The following is a 12,201-nucleotide window of genomic DNA, read 5'->3' on the forward strand; positions in this document are numbered from 1 at the left end:
TCTTACAGTATTCACGCCACAGAGGGGCGCCAAATCCCATTCACTACGCATGTAAATATTATATTGATTTTTTTCTTCTCTAGTAGAAAATCTGTTTTAAAAACACAACTGAATGTATTTACTTTTCCAAGAGCTTAGCTAAATATAATCTATCTACTAAAGGTAAGGGAATCGCTACTGTTAATAACTTTCAGAAATTTATAAAGGTCTTCAACTATGACTTACCATATGCCTGCAGTGACCTACAACATGGTTATGAGAGTAGCTCCAGTTCATTCTGGATTACTTCATTTTGTTTTGTTTCAATTATTAATTCCCCACTAAATGAATAAATAACCTTTTATTAGCATCCAACTTGGATAATTGTTTCCTTTCTAGTTGAGCAGAAGTTACCAAGGCCCCCTGACCCCACCTTTTAGATGCACTCGTGATTTGAGATGAAGATAAGATTCCCTTTCACAATATAGAGCAGTAAAAACAGAAAATGCCCTGTCCATTTCCTATTACCGTTCACTATAATCTCAGACAAAAAAGGGATTCAGATGTCTTTTAAAGTCTTCAAGTTGCCTCCGGGTGGTGATGGTAAAGCAAAGATAACTTGGAAGACGGAAAAGAAGAAGAGCACCGGGCCATCTAAGGCAGAGCAACAGAGGGGTCTTGCAAATACTTTTCCTTTTGCATCATAGAAATCTTCATGTCGTTTTATCAGATGTTTCTTCATTTAGCCTAAAATATTTGTGCGTCACCTTAAAATTATGCAAGAAATATCCTTATCGCAGGAATCAAGTTCATTTAAATTTTACTTGAAAGCATTTCTGCACATTTTTCGTGTCATAATTAATAATAAACAAGGACAAATTAACAGCAAGGAGAAACTTCCAATGGGAAAAAACTTAAAATTGGGCAAAAACAAATGTGCATCGCCCAGCGACATCACTGTCCAAACAGAGGTTAGTGTTAAAGAAATGCTTATTTTCACCATCTAAATCTTTATTTTAGAAGGACTATTTCCTCTGTCTTAATTTTGAATACACTGCTGAGTTGTGTAAAAGAAAGAGCGCCACCTATTGGATCCAAACGTGTTCTGCCAATTTTTTTAAATTTCTCATCAAACAGTCACGAATGAAAAGCAATCAAGTGGATTTTTGTTTAAAAATACACGACGTAAAGTTAAAACATGCTTCTTCTTGTTTTTTGGTCCAAATAAACTAACTTTAGTTTGATTTTCTTTTCATTGCTATAATTTGAAACACATAAAATCACCAGACAAGAAGAAACAGAAAAAAACCTCCTGCTGTCACATTAATATGAAGAACTTTTTTTTCTTCTGTTTTTACAATTGAAATTAATTTGGCTGTTTAAAACAAAAAAATTTTATAGCACAAGAACCTTGCGTTGTGCCAGACAAATATGCTCCACCTGGTGACAGCGTAATATCAAACTTTCTTCTGTATATATTCTCAGTACTGTTGTGTCGTAATCTAAATCTTGAACTTTAACGTCAAATTTGATAGAAACATCACATAAATGCATCTGTGTTTATTACCCATACATCAGTGTTGTACAGTGTAGAAATACAGCTTTGATTTTCGCCATCTGTCATTTCTCCCTGCTGAAAATATTTCCTCCTACTTCCATCAGCAGTGTTTATCTGTATTCTGGTATGCAGGCTGTGGAGGAAAGATGGATGCAAGGGCAGCCGCGAATAAATCTCCAAGACAAGAGGGGATTTGGCCAGGCAATAAGAGCATGCACGACAAGAAGCTATGAGTTTCCAGGTTCCAGTTACAGGGATAAAATGCTACAAGTTAACTGAATCAACTTGTAACATTTATAGTTCTCACAATTTAATTCTGATGCATAGACATCCTCAGAATTAAAGCGGTCTGAACATTTATTAGCACCTCTACTGATGATATTTAAAAATATATCAGAATAAATTCACAATCTATTCAATGAAAATAATGCAGAACAAAAACTATGTTAATATCCAACCTTGAGTTTGAATTCACTACTTCAGTGAAGAAACAATTTCACCTTAGCGAATAATATTTTTTTTTGTCTCAACTCTTCAAAATGAAAAATAGAGAAAATCAAACAATATAAGCCCCTTTACAGTTTAAGCTGATATTCAATGGGGTAAAATTGTCAAATTATTTATTGATAATTTGACAATTATCAATAAATAATTGTCAAATTTATCTTCTCCAAATATAAATAAATAAATAAATACAGTGAAACTTTGCTCGAAACATGGGCAGAACACCTACAGATCAAATAAATAAATATGTTGAGCTCACCTCTGTTGTCTTCCTGTATTGCCGTCCGTCAGCTGCCCTCGTGTCACAGGTTCCTGTTCCCGCTAGCTGCCACAACTTAGCTAGCTACTGTGTGGTTACCAGCCGCGGCCCTTACTGAGAGAGTTAAGCGAAAAAACTTTCCACAGAAGTGTGGAAAAACAACAAAACAGTTAGAGCAGCCGACGTCGGAAGTCAATTTTTCCAATTTCACTCAAAATAATTGCTTTTTTTTCTTCGTTTAATTTAGTCGGCGCGCGCCTTCATCGTTTCTTAAATGATTTGTTTTCTTAATTTTGATTGGCTAATGAGACGAAGAGGTGCGTTTAAGGACAGAATGTGCCCATGGACTTTTTATATTAATTTATCATGCGTGTTCTCTCTCTCTCTTTTTTAATCTAAAATTCTAAACAATATGCTGTGCCTCCATTTTTGATAACTTTAACCATGTCCTTTAGTCACTTGATTGTTGAAAGTACTAAAACGAAATCGGGGTAGCAATAATGGTAGCATAATCCTTTTTTAATAATCCAGAATTTGTATTTTCTGCATATGATTGGAGGAAAACATACAGTTGGAAGCAGACTAAGAGGAAAACAAGTCCTTAATCACATAAAAAGCAACTAAGACGTCAACTATTGGAGAAATAAGAAGCCCAGCAGTCCAGGGATGCTTTTATTACTCAGCTACATCATATGTTCAGGTTATTCCTTTGGATTATCTTGTATGTTTCAGGAAGACAGAGGAGAACCGGGAGACGAGGAGGGGGCAATCGGATGAGATTCCTGCAGTGTCTCTTTAAGTGATGAGTGTGTTCTATATGTGTGTGCATGAGGGAAAGAAAGAAAACAGTCAGCATTTGTAGAGGTTAATTTATTAGCACAAAACCCTGAAATCCGATTACTTTAGATTCATTTGAAAGATTTGAGACTCATGAGCACAAGAGCCAACAGAGGAGTTCAAACTTGCACCATTGCAATGCTGCAGGACAATGTACCCAAAACACAGCAATATATCTATGTATATATACATTGTTGAACTTTTAAGTACCAGTCTGAGAACCTTTCCTTATTGTTTTTATCTGCATTTCCTGACTCATACTGGCAAGATGGGAATCAAGCAAACGGAAACACTCCCACATGCTCGGACCCATAAATCTATTTATCCTGAAATAAAAACAAACCTTCACGCTAGAAGTTTTTTTTTTTTTTTGCGTCACAAAAACAAAACCTCAGCGCTTGGGTCATCACTGTCTGAAGGAAATAACACAGGAGAAGATGAAAGGAAACACTGAAGCCCCAAAGGCATTGCACATCCCAACAAAAGATAAGAAAAAAAAAACCTTTCCAAAACACACAGCTTGACGTAAACCAGTTCAAGCACAGATTCAACCTGCCACAGAGCTGCAGTCAGACGTTCACTGCCAGAAAACGTGCAAGAGAGATTACTACTTTTAATTTCATCAGGAGGTTTCAATGGTTGATTATAGCTTCATTGTTTAAATAATTCGTTCACATTTTGCGGATATGGCTGCAAGAAGTCCCAGAAAAATCAGTCAGTGTACTGGGTGCTTATGGAGATAAGCTTTCCACATTCCACCTCCACCCGGATCAGTACGCGCTTGGCAGATGGGGCGGATGTGGGGGGGTTCTGTGTACTCGCGGGGTCTGGGGTCTCATCCGGTTTTGGGACGATGCTGGACTCGGCTGTTGCAGGTTTCCCTCGCCGGTGTCGTTGGTCTCGCAGGTGACTTCTCTCGGGCAGGTGTTTTTTCTCTTGCGGGTGTTTCCTCTCTGGCGGGTGAACGTCTGCGTGCAAGTAAGGACTTGGATTGGTTGTTTGCATTTAGTAATCTGAGCGGAAGAGAGGTTTGAGTTTAGTGAAGCACAAAACAACAGTGAAGTTTGAGATCTGCAGAAATTAGTTACATGCATGCTGTTGTCATATTTGAAAATTGTAGCATCAGTCATTAAGATTTGATCTAAATTTAAAGGTTTTCCCTTAGGAGAAGGAAGGGTTGTCTCTTCACAAAGGACAAATTGACTTAAAAGTTTTAATTATAAAATAATTTCAATTTATGTGCTTACTATTTATATGTTTCTTATACAACTGGTGCATTTTCAAGAAAAGGTGCATTAGGATGTTAAGACTGTGTTAGAAGGAAGTATAGCATCTAAAAATCAGAGAAATTTCTAACAATTATTTTATTGGTCACTAAAACATTCCAATTCTGCATATTTTTCATTGATTAGTTTGTGATCACAACATGCAGCAAGACAACTCTGAAATGCCACGATTTAGATTTTTCTCTAAAGATAATTTTTTGTGTCAGAATGGTAATAAAATGGCTCTCACCTGCACGTTGAAAGTTGTCCATTCTTCATGGAGATAAAGGAGAGAAGAAGACGTTAGTCAAAGTCTTCGCACACGTTTATCTTATTCACACAACCTCACTTTGTGGCGTCCGCCGACCCTTACCTCTGCTCCTCGCCCTCCAGCAGCCTGCGGTAGGTGGCGATCTCGATGTCAAGGGCCAGTTTGAGGTTCAGGAGGTTCTGGTATTCGCGGATCTGATTGGCCAACTCCTGCTTGTTTGCCTTCAAGGCCTCCTCTAGCTTCTTAATGGTATCTCTGGCCTTCGCCATGTTCTCGTCGCCATCTGTTCGTGCTGCGTCAATTTCTTTACTCAAGGACTCTTCCTTAATGGGGCAACACAACAAAGGATATCAGCAGGACGGTCGGAGTGTGTGTAAAGGGGTTACTGTCTGTCAGATTCCTACCTTTCTTTTCTGACCGTCTAATTCAGCTTTCAGCCTCTGGATTCGGCGCAAGAGGTCAGAGATATCCCTCTTTTGGTCACGGACTTCCTGCTCCTTCTGCTCTGCACTTTGGACCAAGGACTCAATCTGAAAGTTGGGAAAGGATTGTAACATTTACTTGCACTGTAAACCAGGACTGGATCTGCTTTATTTTATCCTCACCTTTCTCTGGTTCCATTGCTCCGCCTCATCCCTGGCACGAGCGGCATATGCGGCATACTGCGCCTCTGCGTTCTTGACGTAGTCCTCCATGTCCAGAGACCGTTTGGCGGACTTGGGAAGGGTGACCGTTTCATTCTGAATCATCGACTGCAGCTCCTTGATCTCCTGCAAGGCGTTGAGAAGGTAAAAACATTTGGTTTGATGACAAGTTTTCAACCTTTTTAAATGTATCTAATGTATCTAATGTTCAGTGAGTAAGTAAGTAAATAGTTTTCCGTTACCTCATCAAAGCCATCCCTGAGGAACTCCAGTTTTCTGGTCAGGTCATCCAGATCCAGAACCTTGTTTACCAAATCCATATGTCCTTCATCTACTTCCTGTTGCACACATATAATTTAAATTGTAAGAGGGAAAGAATTCATGTAAAGATGGAACATTTCATAACAATGAAACTTGTTTAGTGGTTTTCATTCCCCCAAAAGCAGAAAATTGTGGTATTACCTTTTTGGCAACAACAAATTCATTCTCCAGATCAGTTCTCTTGTTCATTGCATCCTCATAGCTGCAAGCAAGAGAGGATAAAAGGTAAAGAAATAACATTGCAGGAACACAGGTACGTTGGAGTCATCCATAACTTCCTGGATGCCATCTGTGAGCTGCTTACATCTTCTTGGCATCTTCCACATCCTTCACGATGTCTTTAAGCTCAACCTTCAGATTTTCCTGGTCGTGCTTCAAGTTGTCGATCTTCTCCAGCAGATTGTTCTCTGCCTGCCTCACGATGGCATCCACGTTCCCGCTGTAGTCCTCCTGTCCCTTCAGGATATCCAGCTTCTTCTGCAGTTTCATTTTCTCATCCTCCAGTTCCTTCACCTAAAAAAAGGCAGAACAAGGGATGTTCACTGGATATAAATAAGGAAAAGTCACTGGTAGTGCTTAAGGCAAATAGTAACTTTACATTTGTTGCACTTTCAGTGTCTGCGAAGTGTCCGATATCTCATTTTTGGGGGGGAAACAGAGCCTTAAAGATTTGTGAGGAATGTCATAGCACACTATTGCTAATTTTAAGGTTCGTCTGTCTGGTTTCTTTCAATGTTCCCCTCATTTTTTCAATTTTACATTAAATTGGGCCCATTCCACCAATTAACCACTAGATGGCGATCTTGTTAGCCATACACAATAGGAAACCTGGCAGAGTGAGTCACTTTTCATGGCCTCAGGTACTAGTTTCACTCTGTTATTATGTTTGAACTGTTAAATGTTGATGTTATTATGTTATTATTAGGTCTCATTATGTTTTTTTTGTGTTTGTTTTTTTTTACATGAACGCTTAAAATTTTAAAGGAAGCTTAATTAAAATAATAATTAGGCAAATCTTTTTAAAGCACTATATATATATATATATATATATATATATATATATATATATATCACATTCCGTTGAGACTCGTTTCATAGATTAGAAGTACTTTTTCAAAATGACCTTTAAACTATTAAACATGATTTTCATTCGGCCCACATTACTGTAATGTTTTCGTTTTCTGTTTTTCCCCCACACTCTAATCTTGGAGAACCGTCAAAATTAACAAACACGAATGTTTAAAAACGTCAGTCTGAGTGTAATTATTCTATTTAAATGAACGAATAATACAAGCTGTGAAAAATTAAGAGGCCCCTGCGCTGAACCCATTAAAACCTCATGATTATCCCACCAAATATTGATTTCTGAACTCTTTGAGTTTAAACATTAGTATTGTTTGTAAATGAAAATTAACTTGTTTTCTTTGCATTAGTTTAAGTCTGAAAGCACTGCATCTTTTTCGTTATTTTGACCATTTCTTGTTTTCTGCACATAAATAGGTTACTACATTTTTGCTTGGAATTTCGGAGACATGTCAGTAGTTCATAGAATAAAATAGTAATGTTCATTTTACTTGTATACCTAAAAAAGTAAGATCAAAGAAACTGATCATTTTAAGTGGTCTCTTAATTTTTTCCCCCCCAGCGCTGTATTTAGTAAATATCTCAGCCTATAAATTAAAAAAAAATAATTTTTTTTTTTAAAAATCGTACAGACCTTGTTGATCAACTGGACGAACTTGTCGTTGAGGTCGACCAAGTTTTTCTTCTCCCCGGTTTTCAGCGTAGAGTCGAGCTTTCCGGTGGCCTCGCTCTTTTTGGGCCCCTTCCCGCTGAGGTCTACGCTCCTGCTGCTGTCAGCTTTTGTTTTTGACATGGTGCTGAAGCTTGGAGACTGACTGAGCAGATGAACTGAGATCCCACCTCACGTCACCTTTATAAAGGCGCATGGACCTCCGTACCTCCCCAAAATCTTTGCTAGTGTCCAATCAAAACAGAACAGGTGCCGAATTACCAGAGAAGTCAACATGAAATACTTGAATTTCAGCCCTGAACCTGTTTGTCCAAGAGTGAGGATTGGATCCATGAGGCAGAGTCCTTAAAGTGGGCGGATAAGAAGGCAGAGAGGAGCTATAAAACTCACCCCCCATCCTTTCTATCCAGGTGTAGTCTTACCCATCAGCGTTCAGTCACGTCTCTGTCATCCATCATCAGCAAACATGCCTCGCAACAGCAGCGCCAGCGTGTTCGGAGGAGCCGGGGGGAGGGGCGTCAAGGCGTCAGTGTCCAACCTTGAGGGACTCCGCAAAGTCCTGCGCAACGAGGCCCAGACAGACTCCGCTCCGGTCACTCCCACCGCCGCTCCGGTCACCGCTTCCCAGCCCAATGGCAGTCCCGTCTCCACCTCGCTCCCAGAGGACAACAAGCAGGAGCTGCAGACCCTGAACAGCCGCCTGAAGAACTACCTGGACAGGGTGCAGCAGCTGAAGGAGGACAACGGCAAGCTGAAGGAGGAGATCGATGACATTCTGGCCAAGAGGAAGGCTCCTGAGAGCAGAGACTGGGATGAAATCCAGAAACCACAAGATGCTCTCGACAAGAAGGTGGGTTAAGGCATACATTAAATATTCTTCTCCGTCTTCTTCTTCTCATTCTTATTATATGTTTAGATCAAGGAGCTCACCATGGACAACGCCAAGCTGTTGCTCCAGATTGACAACTACAAGCTGGCCCTGGAGGACTTCAACAACAAGTGAGCTGAAACTCTTGTCTTATGATTGTTGCCCAGTCAGAATTTACATCCCACCCATATTGGAAGGAAAATAGATTTGTGCATTTATTTCAACTCATCTTTGCAGCATCACATGGGGACTTATGAGTCCCATAAGTCCCACAAGTCCTCCAGCACCATGGGAAAAAAATTAAAAATGATCATGAAATATTTTTGAGGGAAGCTCATTTTGTTTCCAAGTAAGACCTTGAAAGTCCTCTAAGCCTTATGACTTCTTGGCCAGGGGCAAAGGGTGAAAAGTTTCTAGTGGCTCGTTTGACGTGTTGCACTTGTGGTGATCTTCACTAACAGGTTGAACCATGAGTCCAAGATGAAGAAGGAGTTAGAAAAAGACATAGACACCCTGAAAAAGGACATTGAGGATACCAAGCAGACCCGAGATCAGCTGCAGAATGAGCTGGAATTGGTCAAGGATGAGGTGGAACGCCTTGAGGCTGACCACAAGAAGGTAAGGCTCAGTTTGCTCGGATCTGCAGTGTTATTTTTGATACTTGTTTAACTCTTAGCACACGGTTGTTGTAGGAGGTTGCTGAGCTTTGTGAGAAGATCAAGACCTCAGAGGTGAAGGTGGAGATCGACTCCCAGAACTCCAACCTGGCTGACATGATCAAAAACATACGGGAACATTACCAAAAGCTGGCTGACAGAAACATGAAGGAGACAGAGGATTGGTACAAGGACAAGGTCAGAAACTGGAAACTGGACTGCTGATTTCCTCCCTCACTCGTCTGATTGTCTCACCATGTTTGTTCCTCCCATTCTAGTTTGATAACATCCAGGTGAAGGAGGCCCAGAACAACAAGGATTTGGAGACCGAAAAGACAAAGTACAACCTTCTTCTGAAGGAGAAGAAAAGCCTGGAAATGCAGATTCAGGCTAGCCACACCACGGTTTGTAAAAACTCTCACACATGGCCATATTTAAAAAAAAAAAAAAAACCTTCATCAGATATGCAGTGAATCTGATCTTTATCTTTATTGTACATCCCAAAAACAGTTGCTCTGAGTTGGTCTTTTATCATGTCGCTGCCAGCAAGGTTGGCCTTCACAGGCATTCCTGACAAGCCTGCCATTAAGCTAAAGTTGCTGGTTATCGTCAGAAAAAACAACTGCATGTGTTCCTGCAAACCAACACACACAGGCTGTCTGGTTCTTCAGGCCTTTCACAATGGTTCCTAATAAATTTGGCCAAAAATAAGAAGATATGAGCAGCATGGTTTTGCAAAAATGCTAGTTTTAGTCGTTTTTATGCACTCTCTGCAAAAGTAATTCCTTCTGAAGGATCTAAATCCTGTACAGTAGCTCTAACAAATCCTACCTTTCTGCTTACAGATCCAGGCTTTGAAGGACAATCTGAACAAAGTCATGGCAGAGAACAACAACCGACTGGTCCCCTTCAACAACGTCATAGTCAGCCTGCAGGCTGAGCTGAAGGATGTGAGGGTTCAGGTGGAGCAGAAGGTGGAGAGCTACAAAAAGCTGCTGTGCCTCAAAATGAAGCTGGAGAAAGAAATCCAAGACTACGACAAGCTGATTTGCGTAATAGCTGATAAGGAGAGGTGAGGATGCTCATGTGCACCTTTTCTGCTTACCTTTAGCGTTTCCTTCTTCTTGTCGCTTTTAGTTGGTTTTAATGGATAAAAACTCCTATGCAACCAGAAGAAAGGGTAAGCCAGTTAAATATAATACTTGGTGCATTATTTATCCTCTTCTTCCCCGACAGCATGGAGTTAAGTTTAAAGGAGGCATTACAACAAGGTAAGTTCTGGATTCGCCTCCTAAGAAAGTGCTAAAAACCCAAACAAGAAGGCAGATCTCCTAATCAACCATTAACCCTCTCACCAAAGCAGACATGAGTCAACAACTCACCAGGCGGATGCTTTCGGTTCACTCTTACAATCTGATTGGCTGTCTTCCAACAGGAAGAATCAAACAAACGCAAAAATGTGACCCTTGTTCTTCCACACGACAAGTGTAAGCAGTTTGGTTGATGCCGTGGAGAGATTGATGAACAGCAGACATGCTCTTATGTTCAAATGTAAGACGACAGGCGTAACTCTAAATGGCAGCAAAGCAATTAAAAAACAAATGCTATATTTATGGCTATAAAAGAAAAATATTCACACTTTTCACGTCCGTTGTGTCTTGGGGCAAGTTGCCTGAGTCTCTCCACTGTTTGACGCCACAGTTTACACCGGTTAGGAAGGAAGTGCTCAGTTAAACATGAATGCCTCACACCATGTTTTGTTTAACAAAAAGTTTAAGAAGTGCACTTAAAGGCTTTCAGAAGAGAACGGCGTCTTCGATGCCATTAAGGGCACTTCCACTGTTTTTAACTGTTAATACTACTAACTGCAGCAGATTGTCATCATCTTCTAAATGCGTAACCACAACCTGATTCTACTAAAAAAAACAAAACAACAAAAACACTAGAAAAATGAAAAAGTGTCACTGCATTAAAACCCAAATCAAGCTCACGACAAACTAGCTTCTGATTCAGCTTTTTAGTTTTTGCAGAATTTGGATGAAGGGCAAAAGGAAGACCTGCACACGGTGTAAAATATGTCCTGTTTCTGTTCACAGAACCCCCAACTCCTAACAATCAGGATGACGAAGGGGTGGATGAGGTCCTAGTGGATGACGGCCGCATCCCCAATATCTAATCCCAAGCATCCAACACTCAATTGGCGCCTGTGGATTCCGGTAACCTCAACAAGGAACCTAAGGAACCCAGCAGCCAGAAAAATATCCAAAAAGAAGCAAAAAAAAGCCCAAGATAAATTCAACCTCCTCTTCTTCATCGTCCTCTTCCTCCTCTTCCTCCTCCTCATCTCCCTCCTCTGAGTCTGACAACGAAGAAAAAAATGACATACCTGAAGTTCTTGTGGAAGATTGATGTTTTAAAAACGGTGCTCTGATCTGTTTTGTTTCTGTCACTCAGTAAAAGAAAAATTATTGGTGCTGTCAAAGTTGCATAATACGTGTGGGGGTTCTTCAAACGTGTCTTGTGTGGTGTGAGCAAAAATAAAGATGTTTTCAATGCAGAAACAGACTCTTGATTTGTGATGTCAACAATTCTTACAAGTGACCTTATAATGAGAAAGAGGAAAAGCAGTTGACATTTTCCTTATATTATCCAAATAATGTACCCTTTATGACTATCCAACTCCTTAAAAAGGCCTTCATATGCCAAGGAAGCAAAGAGTTATCCAAATAAATATGAGACATAAGCAAAGTTACATATTGTTAATTTGTGAGCAATAAAAAGTATTCACCTTTTAAGATTTTAATTTGTCACTCCTGTTTAAAATGATCAAAGCAAATCTCAGTACTAGGAGAAGACAACCTGAGTAAATACAAAAAGTAGTTTTTAAATAGTTTTGATAATTAAGCTTTCCAAATATAACCCTTCACCTCTTAAATCTCCAAACAATTGGGATTAATTTCAACTTTCAGACAGCTGAATTCATGGTCCTGAATATTTCCAGACCAACGGATTGATAACATGAAGACGGGTAAAGATCTCAAAAAGCAACACATCATCCCCAATCTGAAAATCTGACAACAAATAATAATAAAAAAAAAAAAATCAACGTTATCAGTCTGAAAAGTCATTTCTAAGGCTTTGGTATGTCAGTGAATCTCCGTGAGAAATGGAAGAAAACATAGAACAGAGGTGAACCAAAATCACTCCAAGAAAGTATCGATAACTCATCCAGGAGGTCGCACAAGGAATCATTTGTCTTGAGTTGGTGCGTCCCATTTGAAGTCGG

General features: G+C 39.8%; 2 protein-coding genes across 3 annotated transcripts; one reads left to right on the plus strand and one right to left on the minus strand.

The window, feature by feature from the left end:
- Positions 1 to 3,155: 3,155 nt before the first annotated feature.
- LOC114140812 (keratin, type II cytoskeletal 8-like) lies at positions 3,156 to 7,649 on the minus strand. Its single transcript, XM_028011044.1, has 9 exons — positions 7,356 to 7,649; positions 5,943 to 6,151; positions 5,780 to 5,840; positions 5,560 to 5,655; positions 5,279 to 5,443; positions 5,078 to 5,203; positions 4,776 to 4,996; positions 4,653 to 4,675; positions 3,156 to 4,150 (listed from the first exon to the last, which is right to left on the minus strand). The coding sequence occupies exons 1-9, from the start codon at positions 7,512 to 7,514 to the stop codon at positions 4,143 to 4,145; spliced, it is 1,068 nt and encodes a 355-aa protein (XP_027866845.1). The 5' UTR covers positions 7,515 to 7,649; the 3' UTR covers positions 3,156 to 4,142.
- A 58-nt stretch (positions 7,650 to 7,707) lies between these two features.
- On the plus strand, positions 7,708 to 11,476 carry LOC114140811 (keratin, type I cytoskeletal 18-like). 2 transcript variants are annotated; one of them, XM_028011042.1, is made up of 8 exons: positions 7,708 to 8,241; positions 8,308 to 8,390; positions 8,721 to 8,877; positions 8,952 to 9,113; positions 9,194 to 9,319; positions 9,761 to 9,987; positions 10,152 to 10,186; positions 11,012 to 11,476. In XM_028011042.1, the coding sequence occupies exons 1-8, from the start codon at positions 7,858 to 7,860 to the stop codon at positions 11,089 to 11,091; spliced, it is 1,254 nt and encodes a 417-aa protein (XP_027866843.1). In that variant the 5' UTR covers positions 7,708 to 7,857; the 3' UTR covers positions 11,092 to 11,476. The 2 variants fall into 2 exon arrangements, with proteins under 2 accessions (XP_027866843.1, XP_027866844.1); XM_028011043.1 differs by lacking the exon at positions 10,152 to 10,186.
- The last annotated feature ends 725 nt before the right edge of the window (positions 11,477 to 12,201 follow it).

This window comes from Xiphophorus couchianus, chromosome 24 (genome assembly GCF_001444195.1).
Source record: "Xiphophorus couchianus chromosome 24, X_couchianus-1.0, whole genome shotgun sequence".
Classification (NCBI taxonomy): Eukaryota; Metazoa; Chordata; class Actinopteri; order Cyprinodontiformes; family Poeciliidae; genus Xiphophorus; species Xiphophorus couchianus.